The 27,701-nt window shown below is 45.6% G+C and overlaps 1 protein-coding gene across 8 annotated transcripts in view; it reads right to left on the reverse strand.

Annotated features, from left to right (window-relative positions):
- The window catches only part of LOC142582219 (rho guanine nucleotide exchange factor 11-like), a 249,425-nt gene that overhangs the window by 140,343 nt on the left and 81,381 nt on the right, over positions 1–27,701 (reverse strand). For 7 of the 8 annotated variants that reach the window (XM_075691662.1, XM_075691658.1, XM_075691656.1 and 4 more), the window contains 5 exons: positions 18,655–18,753; positions 12,349–12,394; positions 10,690–10,863; positions 8,680–8,794; positions 7,954–8,128 (listed from right to left, as the gene is read on the reverse strand). In XM_075691662.1, the coding sequence (XP_075547777.1) occupies positions 7,954–8,128; positions 8,680–8,794; positions 10,690–10,863; positions 12,349–12,394; positions 18,655–18,753 (609 nt within the window). The remainder of the gene's footprint in view (positions 1–7,953; positions 8,129–8,679; positions 8,795–10,689; positions 10,864–12,348; positions 12,395–18,654; positions 18,754–27,701) is intronic. The other variant, XM_075691660.1, reaches the window with a different exon arrangement.

Raw genomic sequence — 27,701 nt, forward strand, 5'->3', positions numbered from 1 at the left:
ACGGCTTTTATACATGACTCGTCTAAGGTTCCACTGTAATACCACGGCTTCCAAAAAGTACGACATACCTACTCGCCTGTCGCGTACTGCAGATTCTGTCTTCTTCTGCGGCATGTGAAAGAAACTTGTCAGAGTTTGGCAATGTGTACACCAAGCTATGCAACAAGCTCACAGGGGATCGTGTGGAAAAACTTTCGTACGTGCGCTCGAACCTCAATATCCTGGAGGCTTCGTCCGCTACACAGTAAAGCATTGACGCGTCAAGTGCAAATGAATCGGACAAAGATTGATACAAATGTCGGTCTTGATGCTTTGATGTGAAATCATGCTTATATTTTGAACCTGGAAGCTCTACTGTGACTTGTGATGCAATAATGTAACGACTATATTATTTTCAGTATTAAAGAAATAAATGTGTCGGGTTTTTCATAGCTCTGCGCACAATCGTAACGTTTTTTTCAATTTTTCATATAAAAAGATTAAAACATGAAAGATACCAGTTTTTTTTCACACCCCTCAAAATTTCATTAAATTTTATCTCTCTGGTCTACTGTCCGTCTTCCCATTTTCTGCATTTACTCTATCAGCATGGAAGTGCCAAATGCGAAGACGTGCCGAGTTCACCACCATGCCGCAATTAAAAGGACAGACAAAAATCTGGTTGCATCACGGGTGTTAGGAGTTCCTGAAATTTGCATGCGGATCTCGCACAAGCAGGAAAGACGTTCTACTCCGGCAGCTGCTGCGTATGGTGCAGCCCCTATCTTGAAAGTGATCGGCGATGGAGACAAGAGCCTATGCATCTAGGCGCACCGCCGCACTGTGTTTTCATCGCTTAAGTAGTTCGCGATGAGGTGAGAGGCTGCACAAAGATCAATTCGCCCGCTCTTGCTACAGCACTTCCTCACTCCAACGTTTTGGTAACAATTTTCTACTGTCACTGACTGAGATGTGCTCATGTTTGCTTGTGCGTGCGTGACATCATGCTAGTTAATTCAGTTAGTGAGTATAGGGCCGATAAAACTATTATCCTTACTTTTTGTATAGCTGTCTACTAATTTGCCATCACAATTGATGCTTCGCCTTTCGGGCGAAACTGCAACTTTTTTTTTATTTATTGCAACTTTAGTGCGTTGGAAGTAAATCTTTTCGAAATGAGAGAAAGTTGTATTTCTGTATGAAAGAATGAAGTGCGCAGTACTATAAAGGACTTTTCTTTTTTAGGTCATGGTAAACGGGTGCACATTACAATCGAGGGCAACTTTATACCTTTTTTTTGTTTTGTTGTCATGGAAATTGCGAGCACGTTACAATCATAAATATGGTACTGCCGAATAAATGGGCGGTGTGTTTTCACATTTTTTCTGCATCTTGTTCAATTCAACCTGCTCAATTTCATCAGTCTTGTCAGAGTCAAATCAACGAAAGTTGACTGTATAGTGAAATTTCACTGCTGCAGCGAAAAAATATTGAGACAATAAATGTAAACTGCTACGGATACAGATCATCAAATTGTTGAATTAAATTCGGCTGCCTGCCAAGGCATTTCTCAAACTACACGCCGAGCAAATGAGAGCAGCTACCAAAGTGCAGCAGTGTAGCCGCAAGACCCTTTCATCATCTTCTATGCAAAGTGCGATAAGATCCTATCATGCCCCATGCACCATTTGCTGAGGGTGTGAGGAGAAGAGTGCGAAGGTGAGCTGAAAAAAATGGTGCCTTGATGTGCGTTGTCTTAATGCACATCCTAGAGGGGAAGGTTCAGGTAGTGGGGATCAGATGGCTGTGCGATTCCTCCTCCGGCCCTGCGCCACAGCTGCACTTGGTTGTCAGTGTACAACCAGACAGCGCGCGACCCCTCTTGGAGTTATCTTGCAGCAAGGCACAATGCAAAGGTGAGCCTAAATGGCCGTGGCTTCATTTGAGTGACACTATCAGCAGCAGTGGTGGAGCTCTTCACGCTTTGCTTTGTACCGTGGATGTGAGTGAAGGTATTGACACAGCACAAAATCCTACGTTTGGTCACCAATTATTAAGTTAAACAATTACTTTTTTTTCACAGCGAAATTAGTTTTTTTTTTATTTCCCGATTATTCAAAAAATTTTACAGCCCCCCCTTCCACTTGAGAAAAATTTGGCAGCAACAGTACTTATTTGCACAAAAGGTATTTCAATATAGCAAAATTTTGTACAAAAGCCGACTTTACCAACTTCGTTATATTGAGGTTTAACTGATTACATCTACACAATACGGCAGCTCCATAAATTGGCAGGAAAGTTCTAGTGGAAGCACAAACAACACAAGAAACCATGCAAAAGCCTTTCTGCACATAATGGTGCCAACCTGATATACAGTAGAAGCTTCTTGATATTGATATGTGTACTTATCTTCATTGGGCGACCACGTTTTGCCGCCTAACAAATGTAATCGCACAGCGCGGGACGCGTCTGCATGTATCCAAAGTTTCTAGAAACTTATCGATACTTCTATCCGGCTGTCTGTTGTCGCCGAAAGTTGTGTTATCTAATTTCATCGCGTGACGCGAATGGTGTATAACGTTGTGGAAGGCACGCGGGACCGAACTATTAGTCTGGAACATTCGACGACTGCTGTATAAAAGCTGACGCGCTTGACCCTCTGCTCAAATTTTCGATGATCGCCGACCGTGTTCGCCGCTATCGTTGTGCTATAAGTGTAGCCTGTTTTTGTAGGCACAGGTTCGCCCAATAAAAGTTAGTTTTGTCTTTCACGGTATTGCTACTGTGTTCTTCAACGTCACCACCACGTGACATTATGATCCTGTTTCGTACAATTTCCCAGTGCGAACGCTTGTGATCAAGAATGCAAAAAAATGACTTAATACAGTTACGGTTCTTTTATACCGATTAATATATTCCCGGAAAACACAATCACCACCAACGTTCAGCATGTAGTCGAACCCACTTATAATGATACCGGTTCTAACAATACATAGGTTATAACAATGAAAAGCTGCTGCAATGTCAACTTTTGTATGTTTTCTATGGAGAAATAACCAGCTGACTACAATGTCCCCCATGCCGCATTATCGGTTATAACGATGAAGTCTGGCTGCTGGATATTCATGCCGAAAGGTAATGGAGTGTGAAATCCTTAAAAAGAAAAAAGGAAAAGTGAAATGCGAGTCGCTGCACTATTGGTCACCGCTCCAACTGTGGCCACGCACTTCTCTCTATGAGAGATGCCCATACCTCTGCGCCACACCACCCTCCGAAATACGAATGAATCGCGCCAACTATGCTGCCAGCGCTATCGGCGCTGCTTCCAGATTATTCACTGAGCCCTCACAGTTGGTTCTTTATTCTACGGCCGTCATTCTGTGCAATAAAGCTAACGGATTAAGCTGCACGTGCTTGTCTTTATTTACTGCATCAAAGTCGTTCCTGGCCATGTTTCTCAACCTCGTTTGACTTGCTGACTTGTTTGAATGGCTGATCCGCCTGCTGATCCTCGGCAATGCACGATGTTGCTGGTGAAAAGCGCACTGTTATAGATTTGAAAACGAAGTGCTTCTAACCGACAAGGCGATCGTCGTGAACGCGCTTACATCGGATAGCGAGAGTGACGGCCACGACGTCAGCACTGACGTGGTAGGGCAGGCTGCCTGAACGTTGTACCCGCGGGAAATCCTGTACAGTAAAAGCTCATTCAATCATAACCCGTTAATTCGGAATTTCGGATAATTTGAAGCAGCCCCCACAGTCCGTTCAACAATGCATTAAAAGCAATATGTAACGCGTCCTGCTAATTAACCGTGAAATCCACTTCGCCACCGATAATGCCAACTCCGCACCATCATGGATGGGGAGAGTCGGTGAGCATGTTGGTGACGCTGGCGTTACCACACGAGCTGCGCAGCTTTGCTCTTTCCATCTGCGGCCCTCCCTCAGTTTAGACCTGAATGGAGAGAGACGTTCTTGTGCCCCGGCCAGGCATGGCCAAAACCTCTGTTGCAGGTTGCTTCTCTCCCTCTCTCAAGGCCTTAAAGATAAAACGCTGACGCAGCGCTGCACGTTTTTTTTTCTGTTTCTTTCTTTTTTTTATGTGGCATCATGGAGGCTATGCTCTTCCTCTACGAGGTGTTCGTAATCTCTGAAACATTGCTGCTGTGACATTTATCGCGGCACTTGCAGTACAACAAAGAGCAGCAGCAGCAGCAGCAGCAGCAGCGGCGGCGGCGGCGGCGGCGGCGGCAGCAGCAGCAGCAGCAGCAGCAGCAAGCAGCAGCCTGTTTTATGTCCACTGCAGGACGAAGGCCTCTCCCTGCAATCTCCAATTACCCCTATATGCCACCTATACGTATAATGGAACTCAGCAGCGTGCAGCCGGTGTAGCTACAAAAGTAAAATGGAGATCAATGTTGCAGCAGGCTGTGGTGTGTTTCGCGAGTGCATTTTACAGCGGAGCACTTGTTCCTGCTGTGAGCGTTGGTGGTGCAAAAATGCATTTATAGTCGGACGTTTTCGGCGCATGTCTTATGCAGCCAGTCACACTATGCTGCTTGTCCTGTGCCAGCCGAAATGCCGCCCTCTCTAGACGTCGGCTCTCCGGAGCATGCGCAAAACGATCCCCAACCAGCGCACCGCTTTCAACATCTTGAATGATTATCTGCGACCGTCGGTGAAGCGGCGTGAGTACCTTTTATTGTGAGAGCAGTTATATGGACACTCCAGACGCATTTTTGCCATTGGCATCGCTGTGAGGTTCCGTATAAAGTCCAAGGGCGATATGATTGTCGTTGCATGCCGTATCCTGCATGTGCAAGCGAAAGCATGCGAGGGTGAGCCGGTGAACGTGGCTCAATCTCGTGTGTGTGAACAAGCATATGAAGCGAGGACGGCAGCCAGGAAGCACAGGGGTGAGGTGAGGGAGAGAGTGTACCTCTCCGGTGGCAGCTGCTTACGGCCCAGCCATGTGGGCGCCTTATCTTGAAAGCGATCTGCGACGTGGCTGAAGTGCACGCCCATGCGGGCCTCATCTTCAAACCGATTTGCGATGTGTGCAGAGTGCGCGTAGTGCCAGTAACTTCGCATGCAATGTGCTTTCTACGTTTTATTTGCGTTGAAGCAAGAGATGTATGAAGGTCAATTCGCTCACTGCTGCGGCCACGATCCCTCACTTTAGCGTTTTTCAACAGGCTCCCGCAGTCATTGAGCAAGATGTGTTCATGTTTACCTGTGCACACGTGACACAGTGATTGTTCATTTATTTAGTAAGCAAATGTTTACAAGCTTATACAGCTGACAAAACTACTATCTTTACTTTGTATAGCTATCTACTAATTCGTTATCGCAATCGATGCTTCGCCTTTTGGGCGAAACTGCGACATTCTTTTTTCTTTACGCCATGCATTGTGGGTCAGCACAGTCGGCACGACGAACACGCAGATGGAGCAAGAGCCGTCTTGATGTCGGGCACATCGGAATGTGTTGGCCGCGTCCGGTTACGTTGACTATGCAGGTACTTCGAACTACAGACATTGTTCATGCCAACATGACGTAGCATGTGCGCACATGCACTCAGTCTACGTTGGACTATATATGTGCCTCAACCGATCAAGTTCTTTCTCTGACTTTCATTAGTTCGAATTTTGTATATTTCGGATTTTCGTAGCATCACCGTGGAATTCTAATTAACGAGCTTTTACTGAAGATGATTCAGACCCTCATAGGCTTGTTCTCACGAGGGACCTTCCGCTTCACTACGTGGACCACCTGGATGCCTTGGAGAAGGATGTCAGCAAGCTGCGCATAAAGCAAGCTTGCTGCTTGTGCATGAAAAGTCTCATCCAGCCAGTTTCGTGCTCGGCTGTTGCTGTGTGCTGGCGGGACTTTGCCGAGAAACTCATCAACCACTCCTTCATGGATTTCGTCCCCGTAACACTGTCCAGTCAGTGTGTGATGGAAGAAGACAGGACCGATTATAGCAACGGCATAAATTCTGAACCACACATTGAGCGACCACTGGTACTGGTACCGATTGCGCTTTACCCAGTGTAGATTGGAGTCCCTCCAATAGTGTGCATTATGAAACTTTACCTAGGCCTTTCTGCGAAAATTGGCTTCATCTGTGCAAATGATGTTGCTCAAAAAGTCCGGTGACTCATCCCGGCGCCTAGCCACAGGGATGAGGACAATTCGGAAAGCGACAGCATGGGCAATTCAGGCCCGACAGTGGCAGAAGCAGCGCAATACATCAGCCTCATGAATGCAATCATCGCGACGAGAACAGCACCCCGCAATGAAAAAGTTGCCATGCAACTTCTGCAAGGCTATCGTGCCCATGCACGGAGAATATGCAATGCCAATGAAGAATCTTCCATGCGAGTATTTGCCGAGGAGAGGGCACAGGCTGAAAAGCTGGCTTGCAGCTTCAATAAGTTCGAGGCCGCTATCGTCGCTGCTAGGCCGCCACGACATCAAAATAAAATAAACTTTTGTCGCTTGAAGTGAATAAATATTGCTCGTTTTTTTTCCCCTTTCATCACACTCTTTCTTAGTTCCGTTTTAGACACGTAAGTGGGCAATCTCATGCTCAATCTCATGCTATTTTGGTTAAGTACGTACTTTTTCTGAGCTCCGGCCAACTATGGCTTAATAAGGTTTCACTGTATTGTCAAACTTTGATTGTATGATACGTTTTTTTGGCCACTAGATCCCATGTGAACAAGTGCGCCGCACGTGCGATCGAGAGCAGTAGGCATGCACAAAGGCAGCTTCCCCGCAGTACTCGTCTGCCGTGTAACGTGAACATGTTGGCACACTCTCAGTTTCCTGTCCTGATACCAGCCAATCTTCTCGTGAATTGTCACACGTCTCCCTTCACAGCTATCCTCTCCAACGCTATCGCATAAGCATCTCCACCTATCTGTTTCACTGCACGTGTGGCATGGGAAGCATAATGCAAGCTTTTAACAAGCAATAACCCGAGCGTGCCCCTGTTCCCTGCTGCAGGTGGCATGAAGTGAGTGTCATATTTTGCTCTGGCGGCATCGTATTCCAATGTTGCCAACAGTCATTTCCGTTTCCCATCACAAAGCTAATGACGACACACGTCTTGGGTCGCTCAGGCCCCACCAGGTTCACATGCGCCTGCGCCTCATGCTGCAATGATTCTCGCCAAGTCAAAACTTCCTGCTGAAATGCCCTGCCTGAAAAAGCTGCTGACCCAGCCTGAATTCAATAAGCCTAAATGCTTGCCGAAGCCGCAAAAACAAAAACATGCGTTTTGGACCTCTTGGGCCCCACCAGATCAGCACATACTGCATATCATATTGACCACAAATAAAGATGGGGACAGCGGAAGAGAACACAAAAACAACACGGGCAGCAACTTCCAACTCGTATATGGCACGTATCGTCATCTCATGCTGCCATAATTCATGAAACGCTTCGCATTATGTAGATGTCAACAATAGTTCAGTTTCGAATTTTGTTGCGAGTTCGGATCATATACTTTCCTTGTTAGTACATTTTTCTGGCATTCTTTTTCCACAATGTATGAGCTAGGTTCTACTACAGTAAACTGCTGCACCTTTGAGACATTCCTGAATGTGTTGTACCAAAGTTTTACACTCATTACGGTAAATTACTGAAGTCTCAATTATTATATACCTTTAATATTTAATGAGTTGCCAAATCATGCGTATACAGTAACTTTGCATAGCCAAATTTAAGCTGCTGTTATCTGTCTCAAAAGTGGATGTGTTTGATCAAACAATATTTATTTTATAGGCAATTTTTCTAACCTTCTGACCAAATATTTTTGTACTTTGCTTTTTAGAACCCTTTTAGAGACTTTGGTGCACTCACAATCTTTTGCTGTGTAAATTGCGGCAAAATAAAGATTACTATTGTTGTTATTATAACTTATATTAATAACTTGGGAATAAATTAATGTACCCCATGACCCACCTTCTTGTTGCGAGGAAAGAACTTCAGGCGCGACTTTTCACGGGCTACAAAGGTGGGAAACCGCTCGATGAGGGTCACTGCATTGGGCGTCTTGACGCCAAAGCTCTTCAGCACTGTGGCCAAGGCAGAGGCCAGTGCGGACTTGTAGTCTGACAGATTCTCTGGGTCTTCTTTCCTGCAGGAGCACCATCAGCATTCATCACAACAGCTAGATGGCATGAACAGAGGCTCTTGAGTGCAAACATTATGTCACGAGGCCCCATTATGTGCAATCGCACCAGAACTTAGCTACGGCAGGCTTTAGAAGACAAGTATCAACCATGTGATGATTTTCGCAATGCCAGTAAATCAGTGGTTCAACAAAACAAACATAGCTGAAAATGTGACATGTAATTTGCCTAGTCACTTGTTTCCCCTTCAATGCGCTTTATTTCAGCCATCCCAAAGAATTAGCAGATTACCATATAACAAATCACAATTGACTAATAGAGCAAAAGCTTTGCTGCAACAAATACGTGTAAACCTTAATTTGGTTGTTTTGAATGAAAATTCATGAAAACGAAATAATCCTAAGCTGGCCACAGCAAGGCTAGCAGTTCAGCAGAGCAGCAACAGAAGATCAAGTGCAGTTGTTGACAACTCCAGTGAATGTGGAACATCTGTGGACAAATTTGGTGCAGCAAAGCTTCTGGTCACAAGTGGTACAAGTAAACAAAAGAGCCTCACCCTAACGTCTCCAGTTCGGTCAGCAGCAGGGATTCAACTATGTGGAGCTCAGCGTTCTTGTCCCGTAGTGAGTCGTCCAGCGTCACGTCATTCGGCATGTACAGCCCAGACAGCCCTGCGGACAACACAGGCAGTGGGATACACACAGTGCACACCAGTAACCTCCAATCTGACCAACCATGAAGGTCTGCATGCTTTTCTGCCTACTTTGAGAGGAAAGAAATGGACAGGCAATGGGATGCTTAGGCAAGGAATGAAGTGCCATCCAGTTTTATCTACTGTTAATGTTCCTTCATTGGTTCTCTTACTGTAAACAAACAGTCCAACTTCAACGTACTGAACTTGAATATAATGGATTATCAGATCTAATGAAGCAAATATAAAATGTTTATACCAGTACGTACTAATATGTATAAAATGAATATTAGATATGATGAAAACTTTGTGACAGGTGCAACTTCATCATACCAAGGTTCAACTTCAGTAAACTCATGGATTAAAAGACCTATGACACCTAGTGTGGCAAGTCACACATTGACAGAGATAGAGAAGCACACAACAACCAACTCCATTCAAGCACTACTTTGCAGGTACTTCCATCATTTCCATGGTAAACCTGACACTCACATCGCATACAAATTTTTGTAGCATACGTGGTGACCACATCATGCAATTAATTGGGGTTTGAACACTGTATAACAGATGTGGCCCTGTTAACCCTTTAAGGGTCAATGACGTAAATATACGGCACCACGAACAAGTAAAAAAATGGTCGATGCAGTATATTTACGGCGCTGTCTGTACGTTTAAAAAGTGTGCCAATTTCCTAACCTTTTCTTTTCTGTCATGTGCTGCCACTATGTGGAAGTACAGGGAATTTTTTCGCGCACCTCCCTCTCTCTGTTTTCGTTGCATGGTTTGTTTTAGAGCTAGTTTGCTCCCGTGCGTCTATATACTACCGCTTGTGCATTGGCGCGTGCATGCGGGCAGAAGTTTCGGTTTTGTTCCGCGGGAGGTTTCGGCTTTTTGCGCTTGCAAAACTGATGGATATCTCGTTACTAATCACTCAAAGGGCGACCGCCTGTCTCTCGCTCATTTAGTAATCACAGGGGTGCGCATTGGAAGGATGCCACTGCACGTGCGTTTTCGTTGCTTTTTTTTTTTTTTTGAAACTCGCGAAAATTAATTGCCTCTGGTTGGCGATAAGATGAAGATTAGCAGAAGTTTGTCACACGTTCTGCTTTTTTGACGGACACACAACCACACAGTTTTCTTGAGTGTGCGCACCTAAACAGTTCTATTACACTGTGGATGTACATATTAGTGTAAGAGCAGGAACATTTGAGTCTTGTGAAATATTAAAAAAGAAATTAAATTATGGGGTTTTACGTGCCAAAACCACTTTCTGATTATGAGGCACGCTGTAGTGGAGGACTCCAGAAATTTCGACCACCTGGGGTTCTTTAACGTGTACCTAAATTTAAGCACACGGGTGTTTTCGCATTTCGCCCCAATCGAAACGCAGCCACCGTGGCCTGGATACGATCCCTCAGCAAAATATTCTCGTGTGTGCATTTTCAAAGCCTTGAACTATCTGTATAACAATGCGTCAAATTTTTAATTCTTACAAATTTTTTTATTATTGTTGTTATTCATGAATGAAGAGTACATATATACCAACTCAAAGTATCTTTTTCTCACTTTACAGACAACCCTAGAAAAATTAGCCATTTTTTCCCGAAATAACCCCCCAAGAAGAATTGCAATCTGCAGTAAAAAAAATCGACCCTGGGCGGCCGCATATCGCGAAAGAAATCAACCCTCAAAGGGTTAATGCAATCTGTCTTCCAGGCCAAGCTTAGCTTCAATTTTTGTAATTGAGGAGTGAATGATTGTAATGAGAATTACTGCAGTAGGGCGTCCTAAACTAACTCTGAACATGCATAAATGCTTTAAGCACACACTAAAATCCCGGCATGTGCCTGCGTGTTGCAACTGAAGGGGACTGACCAATGGTGCGGGTGTTTCGGAAGTCGACAAGTAGGCGCTTGAGCTGCTCCATGGCCTTCTCGCGTGCCTTGAGGAAGATGTCCTTTAGTTCCTCTTCTTCCTGGCCCTGCTGTTCCTGGCTTGTCTGCAGAACCTTGTCTGCAAGGTGGACCATAGGCCACTCTGGTTCTTCACCTGAGGTGGCGCTTCAGCCTTCATTACCATTCAGACATATACAGTCGCCAACCAATAATTGGGAAATGCTTGATTATTCGGACAGCTTTGCGGCACTGCCATCAGCCCCATGGACCAACATGTACACGGATGACCAAAATCTTGGACACCTCATAGTGTCCATTATGGGCCACTCGATAATTACAGCGCGCCACCAAGTTGAGAGGAAAAAGCAACATTTTTGCTTTGGTACGCCGCCAACTTGTTCCCAAAGCCCAAACTAGCGAAGCCTAATCACAAAAGCTACTCGGCAAGTTAAGCCAAGCCAATAAGCTCTAAAAGCTGCGCTTACAGGTTGTTGTGAGAGTATAGTGAATCCAGCCTTTGTTTATCCTATTAGTATTTATGCTTTGCACAGCAACATGGTCCTGGGCGACGTCTTTCATTCTTTCATTGTGAATTTTTGTCACTCAGTATAATCAAGCAGCTTCAAGTGGCAATAACTCCACGCTCGAGGTCTTTGCCAACGAGGGTCATGATTAAGAAAGGGAAACAATTACTGTCACAAAAAAAATCAGTGATTATTTATTGCAGTACAGTCGACTTCTGCAACGTTACCCCAAGACAGAAAGATACTGTGTATGCATTGACCGTACTTTCGTTTATCTGTAGTAAAATATGACTATGGTCGAAATACGGACTAACCAGGTTACAGGCAAGCTTATGTGGACGCAGAAATGCGCTGAAAAGCTTTGCTGGCCACTTGCGGAATAGGGTCACTTATTTTCTTTCAAATCTGATATTTCAGACTTCCGATTATTAAGACATTTAGGCAGTCCCCAGGGGTCAAGTCTGAATTATTGGTCAGCGACTGTAGTACTACTCATATAGCACCTCAGAAGGTTTCTTAACATTTATAAGCTGATTCATTCCCAAAACAAGCACCTCTGTCTTTATTGAGTGGTTACAGCCTCTAACGGAAACTTTACTGTTGAAACCAAGACTTGTGCCATCACAAGCCAGTGAATTATGCGAGCCACTCTACTGCTTCTGTATGGCAACAACCTTGTCCGCTACATGTTTATGAACTTCTTGAGCAAATCCATTCACTCCTGCATTCTTAGACAACACAGGCTACTCCCCTTCCTGGGGTACACATGTTGTGTTACAGATTAGCAGTTTCCTCGCTATTCATTCTAAATATCAGCTGTCCTGCATTAATTTAGGTCGAGCTTCTGTTAATATCAGCTGACATGTCAGACATGTCATTAGTACACATGCAATACAGTCATGAACACTGGATAAGGCATCTTGCAATTAAAGCACGTAAGAAGGAAGTCTTGTAACACAATAGCCAGCTTTTAGAAAAGTTTCCTACACACCCAAGACAAAATAACACAAAATGATGCACAGCTACAGCAGGTGACACGAGGTACTGCCCATCACATTTACAGTAAGTGCAGCATGGAAACTGTGGTTTTGCATCTAGGAGGCCAACCAACATACCAATTTCCTTCAGGATGGTCTCGTCGATGTTCTCGATACCAAGAGGCTGCAAACAAAATAATAGCAGCATAAATCTCACTTTTGCCTTCCTTGGATCCCATTCTTGCTCTTTCATTAGCAGTGCTGTTGTTGGACTAGGCCTGCTCCATCAAAATTTTGATTCAGTGCCACCTGTTTATGGCAAGTCGAGAAGCCATTCTCTACAAACTTGCTGCTTGCATAGCTTTACAGTCAAACCCGGCTATATCGAACTCGCAAAAAAAAAAAACGCCTATCAGTTCGATAAAGAGCATAATTCGATATAAGCCTGCTAAATAATTGGATTTCATAAAAGCACATACCATTTATAAAATAATTTTATTGGTGAAACTAGCTTAGTTTCGCACGAAGTAGTCCTGCATTTTCTTCTGCTTGGGCAATTTCGCTGCCTGCGACGCATGCACTTTTCCACATGGTCAGCGTCGGAGCAGCTGAGGCCGCAACCTTCCGCATTCGCGCAGAAGCACTGACTAGTGCGAGCGCACCAATCACTTCGAAGGATGTGGGCCAAGGACCGGCGTTGCTTTCCTCATTGTGCCCACTTTCACTTGTGCTCGTACGATGTCGGCAATGTAGTCTTTGTATTCGGGCTCTCCTGTGGTCGCGACACGATCATTTGTGCTCACAAACTCGTCCACCGTTGATTCATCAACAGCTTCCGGAAATTCTGACAGCTCGCTCCGAACTTCGGAAACATCGGCAACGGCTTCTTCGCATTCATCAGGATTTAGACAACACCGAGCACGCGAAAGTCGGCACGGCTGAAGCAATTTCGGATGAACCACTCGCACAGGGCCCTGCGTACACATCAGGCGCCATGGGCACCGGGTCGAGAGTTTGGCCGCTTTAGCCGTAATCTCCCCCTTCAAGATCGTGCTGAGTGCTCCTCGGAATCTTGTACGCTGTGGAAACATCTGACTTCTCATCGCGTTCGATCCTATTTATGATTTCGAGATTCACGACAAAAGGCGAATTTTGCCGCTTCATCACGGCAACCCTGCGGGAGACGGCCTACAAGGCGCACACACAATGAACCAGAAAAGCAGCGAGACAACTCGCACTTCCGCCATCCTGCACGACGACGGCACAAGAGCCTCCGATTGGCTGTCTGAGCAAGCGCTGCGGGCAGGCCAGGATCATTTTTTGCAGGGGGGTGTCGACGGCTCGTCCGAGGCAGGGCGGTCACGGTAGGGAGAGCGGTTGGATGGAGCCGCGCCGCCAGGTTTTCCCGCCACCGGGAGGAAAAGCCAACTTCCGGGGGCACTTTCTGCCGCTTGACGTTCGATATATCGGAAGTCGCTGCTTTTTCTGTTCGATGTAAGCGTAATTTTTGCTATATATACTCACTGTAACTATACCGTGTCCAGAAATTGTTCGATATATAGAATAATTAGATGTAAACGGGTTCGATATAGTCGGGTTCGACTGTATTCAGATTTCTGCCCAACAAATGAGCAGACTTCAGGACTGAAACTTAACTTCACAATATTAATATTTTAGCACTTCTGCCCCATTCACGGATTTTGTCAGGCTTTCACCCATGTGTGCTCAAATGCTGGTTAAGGTGCAACCATCGAACAGGCAATGCTTAAAAACTGACACTTTTTAGTGGTTCCGTTACAATGTGGCAACACAATGTTACAGTCCACTTACACCTCAATGTTACAATGTTCAATGCAAGCTGGTATCACATGGTGACTGAGCAGACAATGGCATTATCATCACACACTCCATATCAGCCAAGCACGGTGCAAGGACATTGTGCTTTGCACAATCTGATTGCACATATGCCCTCCTTCATGCCTTCCCCCATTAACATGCAAGAACTAGGGGTGAACAAATATTTGAAGCTTTGAATACGGGTAGAAAGCGTGTAATATTCTATTCATATTCAAAAATTAACTATTCTATGCATTCGAATTCTCCAAACTAACCAAGTATTTTGCAACAAGCAACTGTTTAAGCCTAGTTACTGTTTTCCGTCTGCTAAACAAAGGCTTGGTAATGTTCAAAGCGTAACAACAGAAGTTTTCTAAGAAATGCAGAAATAAAATGGGCAATACACGCTTTGCTAACGGTTTCACGATGGAGGCCTACATGCCAGTCGGCAATTCTTGCTTCCACTCTGTCATTCAGTGTTTTTGGAAGTCTAGCTGTGTAAAGTTTATATTTCACGCTACAACCAGTGATGTTTTCCCTGCAACAAGCCTTTTAACATATGTATATGGTAGAAAAGCCATTCAGCAGCGTTTCTTTTGTTAAGCACTTTCTAATTTCTTTCTTTTTCTTTTCTTTTTTTCTCAGCCATAGTCTTTTCGGGAAGCTAGTCATATGACAGCCATTTTTTCTTGGAGCATTTGTTTGCAACAGGCTCTAGGCTCTAATATGACTGAGATGCTACTCATCCAGCTTTTTAAAGGAAAATTAGTGATCTTGTGTTTAAAGTGATCCTCTGTTTCTAATAGTTAGCTGTGCTTTTTGCGCAAGTCAGTACAGGCATGGTACCTAATTAAACTGAAATAAATATTCCTGCTGTAAATATATGGATCTGTGTCTGACTAGACAATATTTGTTACCTACTATTTATGTTCATTTGATATTTTTAGAAAATGATATCCACATACCTTTATTTATAGCATGCAAACGACCTTTCCCTTGAGCAATACACAGTATGTTCGAGCAGGGTGAAAATTCTAATGCAATAGCGTGAAGGCCCCATGTCACGGAAAATCTGGTGTCGGTGCCAGCCATCGGTGTTGTCCATCAGAAAAAATCATCCCGAACTACACCCACGCAGGGCACAACTAATTATATACTGAACTAATTGAATTTCTCAAATTAAATTTCTCATGCCATAGCTCGCTGCTGATGCCAGGTGGACAGTTCAGATCGTTCTTATGGAAATGACAAAAGAAGCTTCGCTGCAAAGGCCCTCTAGAGCGTGCTGCTGAAAATGGCACTCTTATGGAGCTGCTCCTCCAACATACATTATGACTGTGCTGGGGCTGCTGCGCAGGCCTTTGACAAGCTGCAGCTTGCCGTCGACGACAGGTGGACAGTTCATATTGCTCTCACGGAAATCGGCGCAAGGAGACTTCACTGCAGAGATCCTGTAGTGTGTGGTGCCGAAAATATAGCTCCTCCAGTTTACGCTGTGACTTTACTGTGTGTGCCATGCAGGTCTGTGACTTTTTGCCTTCGCAACAAACATTCCATTGCAACAAAGAAACCACACAATCATAGATGATAGCCTAGACCTGAGATTCATTATGGTCACCTGTCACTGAACCCTGTCAAGCCAACCAACATGCTGAAACGAATTACCCTTCTCCACACCAGGCATGCCCAACTGCCACATGACAATGCTGATTGCCAATTTTGGAAAGCTGTAGATATGTAGATATAATCATGTCATTTAAACACTTCTCTGAGGATGCTATGAACAGTGTGGCTCATCCCTGTGTTGAGATACACAGTCAAACTCTGTGTTGAGCATGTGCAACTTCTCTCTTTTTTTCTACCATTCTTTTCTCCCGCCTTTCATTTACGTCTCTTTAGTTTATATGTATGTGTATGTCCTTACATGTGTAGCTAGATATGTATATGTATTGTTTATGTGTACTGGGTCTGCATAATTTAAGTGCAGTCATCGTCCTTCACTTTATTATGCTCCACGCACTGTGTTTATCATGCTCTTTTGCTACTACTTACACCATTCAATTTGTTCTGTAGTGCGCCACACTGAAGGCACCAAGCTGTTCGTGGTCACTTGTTCAATAAATAAATAGTAAATAAATAAATAAATAAATAAATAAATAAATAAATAAAATATGCGGATTCCACGCACTGTGGGAATTGACGTAAACGAAGCTTTTTGTGCTGTTTGCTTTCATTGACCATAATTAGCAGTGATGTTGACAGCAGATGTTTAATTTCTTCAACGTTTAGTCCAACACATCCATGCACCACTGTTGTTTGTCTGTGTTGTACACAGAACACACAGGGGGAAGTGTTTGCTAGAGACATTGTTTTGCGCCATACTTTATAACCTCCGAGAAGGTTGAGCATATTCATTGCCTCACATGGTGCATTGCATCATGGCAGAAGCACTAAATTTAATTGCATTATGGGGTTTTACATGTCAAAATCGCAATCAGATTACAGTAGAACTTTGTTGATGCGTTCCCTTTACATATGTTTTCCCGGCACCAACATTCGCAATCGAGACCACAAAAAAATTACCTAATATAGTTACGCTCATCTTTTACCGGTTCATATGCTCCCAAAAAACAATACTTTTCAGCACCAACGTTCAGTGCATCGCCAAAGTGCGATCATGTGATATGTTTTCCAGCAGCTAGATCCCATGTAAAAAAGAAAATATGCAAGGCATGTGCATTCGAGAACAGTACATAGCTGCCTGCCGCCGCAGCTTCACCACAATACTCTCCTGCCCGTCTCATGTGAAAACGTCGGCGCGCACTCAGTTTCTCATTTTGGTACCAGCAAATCTTCTCCAGGGTCATCACACACGGCATTCACAGCTATCACCGCTAATCCTATTGCCATAAACGTCTTTGTCTGTTTCACAGTGCAGGTACCGTTGAAAGCGTAGTGCAAGCTTTTAATAGGCGATAACTGAAACAACATTTCCTGCTGCAGACTGCTATCGTATATGTTTTCTGGCTGCAAGATCCCATGTGAACAAGAAAATGATGGCGCGCACAGTTTCCTATTCTGGTACGAGCAAATGTCCACCCAGGTTGTCATACGCTGCATTCACTATCGCTGCCAAACCTATTATGATAAGCATATTCGCCTATCCGTTTCACTGCGTACGGTGCATAGTGCCACTGGTAACCTACTGCACGCTTCCTTGTGTAGGCGACAATCCAAATGCGCTGCCACTGCCTGCTGCAGGCGGCGCGAAGTGGGCATCACGCTTCGCTTCGGTGGCATCCAGAGCCGCCCACTAGCTTGATTTCATTTCGGCTTCCCGTCGCCCTCTTAAAGCACCATGCAGTACAGAACGACAAACACATCTTGGGCCGCCAGAGCACTACCAGCTCGATGCGTGTCGGCATCTCGTGCAGCAACGATCCGGGTGACGCTTTGCATTACGTAGACGTCGACAATAGTTGAATCTGTGAAAATTTTTTAGTTACTTTGGATCGTACGTTTTCCTGCTTAGTACCTTTTCTCTCGCAGTTTTTTTCCAAAACATATGAACGAGGTTCTGCTGGATAAGGAATGCCGTAGTGGCAGACTCCGGATTAATTTTGACACTATGGTGTTCTTTAATGTATCCCTAAATATAAGTGCATGAGCGTTTTTTATTCTGTTCTCGTCGAAATGTGGCTGCCGTGGTCAAGATCAAACCTGCGACCTCGAGCAATGCCACAGCTGTAAATCCACTGTGACGGGCACAGTAGTATTGATTTGATATGTGACCATTTCCGTAGTGTCGCCTACCGCCTACACCCTACGGTGCACTTTAATGAAGCTCTGCTTCTGCACGCCCTGCGTAAGTTGTCCGCTTGACAAATTTGCATGGTGTTTATTATTCAGAAATAGCAGAAGCATACAGTACTGCACGTTCAACTTAAATTTACCCCGTTTGCCCGCAACCACTTTCATGTCTACAGTAGTAGAATTTCCTTGTCTCCTCACATCACCCCGTGCCCCCCTTGTATGGCAACTGTGAGCAAAGAATGGAAAGGCTGTTATTCACTTGTTTCATGACTGCATCGGTTCTACCCATTCTCTGCCTCATCTCACCCCTCCTCTCTGCTATTCTATCTAGCTTCCCTCTGGACTTGCACATTAGGAGAAAGGCAAGTGCTGCAATTTATGCAATGCTTTTGCAGGGGTCAAGGATAATTGCAGCTGTCAAGAAGGTAATATGGTGATGCACAGAGAGCTCCAGAGGGCATTGTGCACATTTGACGTGGGGCAGCTCCTCATGTCTTCCCTCTCTGCCTCACTCCTGTCGTGTATACACACGCTCTGAACCACCCCCTGATGCGATGTGCCAGACAGTAGCAGCAGCAGCACTGGGAAAGTCGAAGGAAGAGGCAAAGAAAGCTTCGCTTTAAAAATAAAGCGTCGAAGTGCACAAGCACCACTGTGGGACTTGCAGCACTTTCACGTGTCCTGTTACAAGTTTACGCCCTTATATTGGTGACAAGATGTCCACGGTAGGCCAAAAGCTGTACAAGCCATGCCCAGAATGCAGTGGTTTTCACAAGTGAGAGAGCGCTGCCTCACCGCATTCTGCACCAGGAAGGTAGAGGTGATCTCGTAGGCCCATTTCTTCATTTCCTTGCCAGTGCCCAGCTTGTACAAGTTCGTGATTATCAGAAACAGCTGCACACAGACACACACACACACAGAGACTTAATACACAGTCTACACCTTCTCCACCAAGTTTTGCGTGTGACTACGGACTCCCCTAGCACTTTAACACTGCCAATTGGCTTTTAAGATTCTCACTGTTTTACCCACACTGCTTTATCTGCACTTTCATGTCCAAACATAAGAAGCAACAACAGACTGCTCTGCACCACTGGCTGAACAGCATATTTGGCAAACTGAGATGATTAGTGAAAAAAAAAAAAAAAGAAAGGAACAGTAGAAGTATAGGACCTTACAAAAGCCAAGTTATGACTGAAGGATTCTGTGAAAGCATTCCAACACCCACTTCTTGATTGAGGTGATTACCTTGCAAGATTTTCAAAAGCCACGAAGTGCTCAACTTCTGTATTTTGTGCTTGTAGACTTTAAAGGCTGAGTTACAAGGAGCGAGCTTTCAGGTTGAACTTTACACGGCAGAACTAGACACAGTGACACGACACCGACTGTTCACTGGTTTGTCTACATGGAGCGAAAAAGAGGTGCGCGCGTTCGCCGCCTCGCTGTTAGTGCTGCCAGACACAATAAACACATTTTTGTTAAACAAAAGAATTATAGAAAGAGTTTTCACTATTGTCTGTTTTATGGCTAAGAAACTTCAGAAACAAGTTCCATACATGTGTTTTCGAATGATTTCTACACAAACTGCTCATTATATGCATTACAAGTGACTGATTGTGTAAATTTGATGCAATGTTATGCAGGCCCTACTAGATGGCCTACTGGCCAGCCTATCAGGCAGACCAGCCTGAACATCATCACACTTTTGGAATGCTTCACTGAAACTTGCATGCAACTTTTAATTCTAATTCATTAAGCATTTCATCTTCTCAGTTTTGCACAATAGGCACCAGCTGGCCGCTGGTGAACAGCACCGCAAACAGAAGCAGTCAGAGCAGTGGCATGTGAAGCAGACGATGGGACTAAGGCGCTCACGGTGCTTCCAGTGACTTTGCACTGCAGGTTTCAAGGCCTGACCAGAAAACAGTTTCGTGTGTCTGCTCTTGAGAAAGGTCACCACTTGTACAAGGTAGATCACATTCATGGCATCAGCTAAAATATCAAGTGAAAAACTACTGCAAATTGAGGTGCAAATGCACCTAGCAAACAGAGCTCCCCGCGGCAAGCTAAGGCTTGGAACTCCAGCAGTTATATTCCAGATGTTACTTTGCTGTGCATATTACGCTGTCGCGTATGTAATCATGTATATAAGTGAAGAGCACAAAAATTATGGTCTAAGAAAGGAGATGCACGTCTGTCCCTCCTTCTCCCTCTTTTCTTTTAAAAGTTTCTTGAGCTGATTCACCGGTCACACATCTTCCTTTTTTTTCCGCCACAGGTGAGTGCTAAGTGATCGCTGTGGGACCGAATGCAGTCACAATGCATTGCAAAGGTTCTCGCATTCGCTGTATACAATGATGCATTGGCTCAGTGCCCCCAGCGCTTACGGTTAGTGCAAAAAGCGCCGGCAACCATGCGCTTTGAGTATTGCTTTTCCATTGCTCAGCACTGTACATACTGTTTCCTACATACTGCACATATCTAGTCTTTCTGCTGTTCCATCTGATGAGGCCACAATGAAAAACAATTGAAGTGAATGGCCTAACCTGCTTCAGTCATGTCTTAGTAACTGTTCATGTACCCAAAAACACAACATGTTTGATCAGATATGGTTTCATATGACATTTCAGCAACATAAAACATAAAAACACGACGGAACATATTAAATCAATGTAGCTGGTGGCAACACCTGCTGTGCCCAGCCGTCACATGGCATTACATTTGCGGTACCGCCGCATGAAGGTGCTACCGGCCCAAACTCATCCCAGGCCCGGTGTCTATATTACTCTCTTTTCTCGCTGTGGCTACAGTTGCCACTAAACCAATATGCTACTATGTTTTTACTTATGTCTAGTGTATCCCATATTCTGCTTGAATTTACACAAGTAACACTTTAAAAGCATCTCATAAGAAGCCCACAAACAAAGCTACCAAGAACAACAGAGAGGAAATTACTTGTACAGTCGAACTTGGCTATATCAAACTCGCAAAAAAATGCCTATCAGTTCGATATAAAGCATAATTCGATATAAGCTTGTTAAATAATTGGATGTCATAAAAGCACATACCATTTAAAAAATCACTTTATTGATGAAACTATCTTAGTTTCGCATGAAAAAGTCCTGCATTTTCTTCTGCTTGGGCAATTCTGCTGCCTGCGATGCATGCACTTCCCCACAATGTCTAAGGAGTCGGAGCAGCTGAAGCCGCAACCTTCCACATTTGCACAGAAGCACAGGACTAGAGTGAGCGCACCAATCACTTCAGAGGATGTGGGCAAAGGACTGTCGTTGCTTTCCTCATTGTGCCCACTTTCACTTGTGCTCGGTACGATATCGGCAATGTAGTCTCTGTTTTCGGGCTCTCCCATGGTCGCGACACTATTTACACTCACAAATTCGTCCACCGTTGATTCGTCAACAGCTTCCGGAAATTCTGACAGCTCGCTCCAAACTTCGGCAACATCGGCAATGGCATTCATCAGAATTTAGTCATCACCGAGCACGCGGAAGCTGGCACCACGGGCACTGGGTCGTGAGTTTGGCCGCTTTAGCCCTAATCTCCCCCTTACTCTTCAAGATCGTGCTGAGAGTGCTCCTCTGAATCATTCACGCTACAGGGACATCCTACTTCTCACCGCGCTTGACCCGATTTATGATTTCGAACTTCACAACGAAAGGCGAATTCTGCCGCTTCATCACGGCAACACTGCGGGAGAAGGCCCACAAGGCACACAGACAACAAACCAGACAAGAAGGGAGACAACTCAAACTTTCGCCATCTTGCATGATGAGGGTACGAGAGCCTCAGATTGACTGTCCGAGCAAGCACTGCGGGCGAGCCAGGATCATTTTTTTGCAGGGGGGTGTCGACAGCTCGTCTGAGGCAGCGCAGTCACGCTAGTGAGAGCGGTTGGATAAAGCGGCGCTGCCGAGTTTCCCCACCACTGCGAGGGAAAGCCAACTTCTGGGGGAGCTTTTTCGCCGCTCGACGTTCAATATATTGGAAGTCGCTTCTATTTTTGTTAGATGTAAGCGTAACTTTTGCTACATATACTCATTGTAACTATACCGTATCCAGAAATTGTTCAATATATAGAATAATTCGATGTAAACAGGCTCGATATGTCGCGTTCGACTGTATTTACTAACGGAATTAAAGAAATGATAAATTAATGGAAATGAAAATTAATGAAGAAACAACTGACCGCAGGTGGAAAACAACCTTGTGTCTTTGAATTATGTGTGCAATGCTCTTACGTAAGAGCATCGTACATGTAATACGAAGATGTGGGATCGTTCCTCACCTGCGGCCAGTTGTTTTTTTCATCCACTTTCATTTCCATTAGTTTATCATTTCTTTAATTCAATTAGTAGTAAATACAAGTAATTTCCCTTATGTTGTCCTTGCTGTCTTTGTTTGTTGGCTTCTTATGATATGATTAATAAAAATTGGGCCCCTCGGTTCTCTTCCTTCTGATTGATCACATAACGAGGGTCTTGAACCTGGCAACATTGATGCCTTCAACGAAAAAGATCACGTACACGTCACGCCTGTGGTAGAAAGGATATGCCACATCCACCGCTAAGGCTTGTGAGTGGTGGTGCTGACTAACACTCCTAGGGTTAGTTCTAGTAGATACAGTGGAACCCCGGTTATACGTCCCCCGGTTTTGCGACGACCCGGGTTTTACGACGGATTAGCACGGCCCCGGCGAAGTCCCCATAGAAGCAATGCATTAAAAACCCCGGTTATCCGACGCAATTTTACGCCTGACCCGTGTTATATGACGGCCCTCGCGAAGCATGGGACGGAACGGTGGACGAAAAAGAAAGTGCTGCGAGTCTCTTTCCTTGCTCTGTCTTTTCGCATGCAGAGCGCTTGACAACGCCTTTTCTTCTCTACAATCACTTTCTCCCTCCCTTCTCGGTGGCATTGCCTCTCGTCACGTTGGGGAAGCGTTTCTCTCCCCCCCACCAACAGCTGCCCGCGATGCCCGCTGTGCTGAAATAGCGCCTTTTTTCCTACACAATCATTTTCTCCCTCTCTTCTCAGCGGCGTCGCCTCTCGTTGCGTTGGGGAAGCATTTCTCTCTTTCCTGTTTCCCAGCAGCAGATCGCCAACAAGGTATTGCGGTGAGGCCTAGGTTTATCGCACGTGTTCTTTGTTGTAATCCTAGCGAACAGCGTTCAGTGGAGGTTTTGAGTTGTGTGGAGCAACGCGACGCACGATGTCCCGAAAGCGGACAATTTTGTCGCTTGGCAATAAGCCGAATATTATCGAGGAAGAAAAAAAGCGGCATGGAGCCACGAAAGCCAGCATTGCCCAGGACCTTAAGATACCTGAATCTTCGCTTAAGATGATCCTGGCAAACAAAGCGGTGATATTGCAGAATGCCAACAAATTCGAGCTCAAGTGGAAAGCGACAAAAGAAGGACAGCATGAGAAGCTCAAAAAAGTTCTCGTCAAGTGGCTGCATCAAGCACGGAGCTCTGCGATCAACATTGACGGTGCCATTCTAAAAGAAAAGGCGGACCTTGTGGCATTGTGTCTGGGCATCGACGACTTTCAGGCATCAAACGAATGGCTGGATCACTTTAAAACGAAACAGGATTGTGTACAGCCACTCCTGCAGAGAAAGCACTTTCGTGGACGTTTCGACGGTGAATGAGTGGATGGAGTCACTGCCGGAGTTGATTGCTGCATACAAGCCCTGCGACGTTTTCAATGCTGATGAGAGTGGTATTTTTTACCATATGCAGCCCGAGCAAACCCTTGCGTTTAAGGGTGACAGCTGTCATGGTGGCAAGCGTAGTAAAGAGCGTGTGACGGCACTATTCTGTGCTAACGAGGATGGTTCCAAGAAGCTGCCCATGCTCGTTGTTGGAAAGTTTACAAAGCCATGGTGCTTTGAGAACTTGAAGATGCTGCCATGCAGCTACAATTTCAACAAAAAGGCGTGGATGACGTCTTCGCTCTTCAGCAATTTTTTGCAGCAGCCGGATAACAAAATGGGTGCTAAGGCGAGAAAAATATTGCTTTTCGTGGATAACGCAACGTGCCACCCACCCGATACGTACAGCCTGAGGAACATGAAGGTTGCTTTTTGCCGCCCAACTGCACAAGCCGGCTGCAGCCGCGGGATGCCGGCATCATTAAGTGCATCAAGCAAGGGTACCGGAAGCAGTTAGTGCAGCATCGGCTAGTGGCTATGGAGCGCAGCTAGTCAGGAAAAAAGATCACTGTGCTCAATGCCATGCATTTTATTGCCAGTTCATGGAACGCAGTGTTGCGAAGCACAAACGCTAACTCGTTCAAGCCCTGTGGCTTTAAGTGAGACTGCCTCCTGTGCTGGGGAAGCAACAACCTCGATACCGCTCGAGGCCGATGCAGGCTTCGTCAACGACGATTTCGAGGGTTTAAACCTCACCACGACCTTCGCCGAGTACGTGGAGGCCGATGACAACATTGTGATCTGCGGCGAGGTGTCGCTGGATGACGCCATCGAGGAGGCGTTGCCTAGTGCCGACACCACTACGACATCAGACGAGGACGATGACAATGCCACAGATGCCGTGCCTGTGCCTACCATGTTCGGTGGTGCTACAGCACATAGTTGGCATCCGGAACTTCATCTGTTCACGCGACGCCGCAGAGGACCTCCTTTTGGACGTTGCCCAACTTGAGCAAAAGCTCTTGGTTCACGAATTAAACAAGGTCCAAAGGAAACTTGGCGACTTTTTTTAAAGTTTGTGCTGGCTGGCAGGAATCGCGGCAGTGGGCAGTAGAATGCCATAAAGGTTCGGTTGAATAAAGCATGATTGGTACCTGTACTCAGCATTAATTCTTATCGCATTTACTTTTTTGGCAATTTCGATTTCCAAGCCCTGCAGAGTATGTTAGTAGTTTCCGTTGAAGTTTCTCGTAAATCCGTCGCACGAAATAAATGCCGTATTTACTCGCATAATGATCGCACAGCCCCTGGCATCGAGCAACAATCCTAGAACTCTAATCGAATTCAGCCTGGGGATCTTCTGGCCGTCCCGCGTGTATACATCTATGGGGATCTGCTCGAGTGGCACGAGCCCCCGAACCCCCTGCCTTGCCAGTCTGTATAACATGAACTCTGACTTGGTCGGGGAGAGTTGGAGACTCGTGCCCTCCAGGAAGGACTGGGTCACGTCCAAGGCCTCCTGGAGCGCCTGTTCCACGGCCGCCTCCGAGCCTCCCGGACACCAGACCGTTATGTCGTCAGTGTACAGCGCGTGTCCCACGTTTGGCACGGTGGCCAGCCGCTTCGAGAGTCCGTAGCGGCTGGCCGCTGTGCCAAACGTGGGACACGCGCTGTACGCCGACGACATCACGATCTGGTGTCCGGGAGGCTCGGAGGCGGCCGTGGAACAGGCGCTCCAGGAGGCCTTGGACGTGACCCAGTCCTTCCTGGAGGGCACGGGTCTCCAACTCTCCCTGACCAAGTCAGAGCTCATGTTATATAGACCGGCAAGGCAGGGGGTTCAGGGGCAAGGCACTTTTTGTTTTTGTTGACAACAACCATTATAAAGCCTACCCATAATAAAGGCAAGTTTGGTTGTACCTCTTTTTGTCATGGAAGTTCTGAAAGTGATGAAAGTAATGAAATGAGGCATCTACTTAAGGATGTTTGGTGCGTGCAGACTGCTTGGTTTGTCTTGAAGGGTCGTTCGCGTAGCATTCAACAGATGGTAAGCGCGATCATTATTAGCTAGACTTGGCACACGACATATCACTGCTGCAAGTTCGGGGTGCGATCATTACACGGGAAATAAAAAAAATCGAATTTTGACGACAAAATTCAGGGGTGCGATCATTATGCGAGTGCGATCATTATGTAAGTAAATACGGTAGTATTCTTATAGGCATAATTTACGTTCAGATTTTACAACGCTTTTTTGCAGTCCCGAGAAAGTTGTATAATTGGGGTTCCACTGTAAACAGAAATCCCCCGCAAAGTCTACGGAAAAATGGCGCCGCAGTAGCTCGATTTGTAAGAGCATCACACGCGTAGTGCAATAACGTGGGATCATTCCACACCTGCAGCCAGTTGTCTCTTCATCCATTTTCATTTCCATTAATTTATCATTTTTCTAATTCAATACATAATGTGATCGGCCGTTTACCCTGCGACAACTGCTCGTCACGGATACTGCGATTACGGGGAACGAGCCAACGGCCTCGTCAAAATTGTTCTCAAATGGGATGATTTATGGCCACCAATGGAGTACCTCTATCACGAGAAGTTTGGGAAATTAGCAAGGCGACGGTCCTTCACCTGTCATCCACCCAAACTGGCATGTCCACACCAGAGACGGGGTCAGTTTGCTATCCCCCAACACCTGTTTAAGCCCAGTGATGTGCGTTTGTTTCCGACAAAGCTCCCCTCAAAGGGAAAGGGCAACAAAATTCTGGATTGGTGGGACCTGATGTCATCCATCTCCTAACTGAACAATAAGCACATAGGGGATAAAAAGAGCGATGGCCACCTGGAGTGATATTCCACATCTTTGGACCCCCGGTCGCAACAGTAAGCACAAGTAATTTCCCCTATGGTGTCTTAGGTGTCTTTGTTGGCTTCTTATACGATATGATTAATTGGGCCCCACGATTCCCTTCCTTCTTTTTTAAAAGCATCAGGCTGTTGACTTTCAAAAATATTTCATTATATTAACAAATTTCAATACAACAACATTTTCGTTATAACAAAGTATTTAGCTTTCTATAATTTCTTGTCCATAAAATACAGTCAAACCTCGATATAACGAACACGCATATAACGAATTATTGAATATATCGAACTCTTCCGAAATATTTTTGTCAAACACATGTATTTTTAACTTCCTATAGCGAACGCGGTTTGGCATAAAACGGATATAACGAACTTCGCGACGCCAAGCCCTACCTCACTTTAATAGCAGGCGGCAGGCTTCGTTGCACTACAAGTGTGTTGTGTGGCGCAGCAAACGTTCAGGACTACCTCGCAGGCGCTGACAGCGCCGCAGATGCCACGTCGTCATCGATAGTTGACAGCCAAAGAAATGGTCCGCATCTCACAACCGCTGACAGCGCCGCTTCAGCAGCGGCGTGATCGAATGTTGCTTTTGCGTTTTAGTGTTAGCAGTGGCGTGGCCGTCGCAGCGTTGTGTGGAGGCTCTTTCGGTGGTCGTGTCGAGTGCGGTGCGCGGGTGTGCGTAGTGCTGTGATGGCGATGAATGTGAAAAAAAGAGTGGCACTGACGTTAAAGGGACACTAAAGGTTACTATTAAGTCAACGTGGACTGTTGAAATACCATCACAGAAACCTCGAAACGCTTGTTTCGTGCCAAGGAGAGACTTATTTTAAGAGAAAATGCGTTCTGAAGCGTCCGCGTACCTCTAGCGCAGTTCAAATCGCCCGCCCGCCTATCGAGGAGTACTGACATCATGGTCTCATAGTGACATTGCGCCATCGGTTAGTAGAACGGCGTCCGCAGACGGCGCTACGGCTTTTCTGCGCAAAACGCGAACGCGCGGCCAGAAACAGAGCCAAGACAGAGCCGACAGCAGAGCGAAAGCGGGAGTATGGTGGCTAGCGGAAGGAGAAACGAATTACGTCCCACATTACGTCCCGCGGCACACGGAGAGTCCGTTTTCGTTAAACTATAGGCTGCGGCGAGCTCGCAGCGTGGTCGGCGTGGTCTATGAGAAGCGACGAGCCTTTTCGCACTCGCAACAGGGCATAAAAATGTGCGAATCTACGCAAAACTCGGCCTAGAAACGTGCTTCGCCACAGCCAGGGCTCAATACGACCCAAGCTGGAACGACCCAGAT

The sequence above is a fragment of the Dermacentor variabilis genome, chromosome 5 (genome assembly GCF_050947875.1).
Source record: "Dermacentor variabilis isolate Ectoservices chromosome 5, ASM5094787v1, whole genome shotgun sequence".
Taxonomy (NCBI): Eukaryota; Metazoa; Arthropoda; class Arachnida; order Ixodida; family Ixodidae; genus Dermacentor; species Dermacentor variabilis.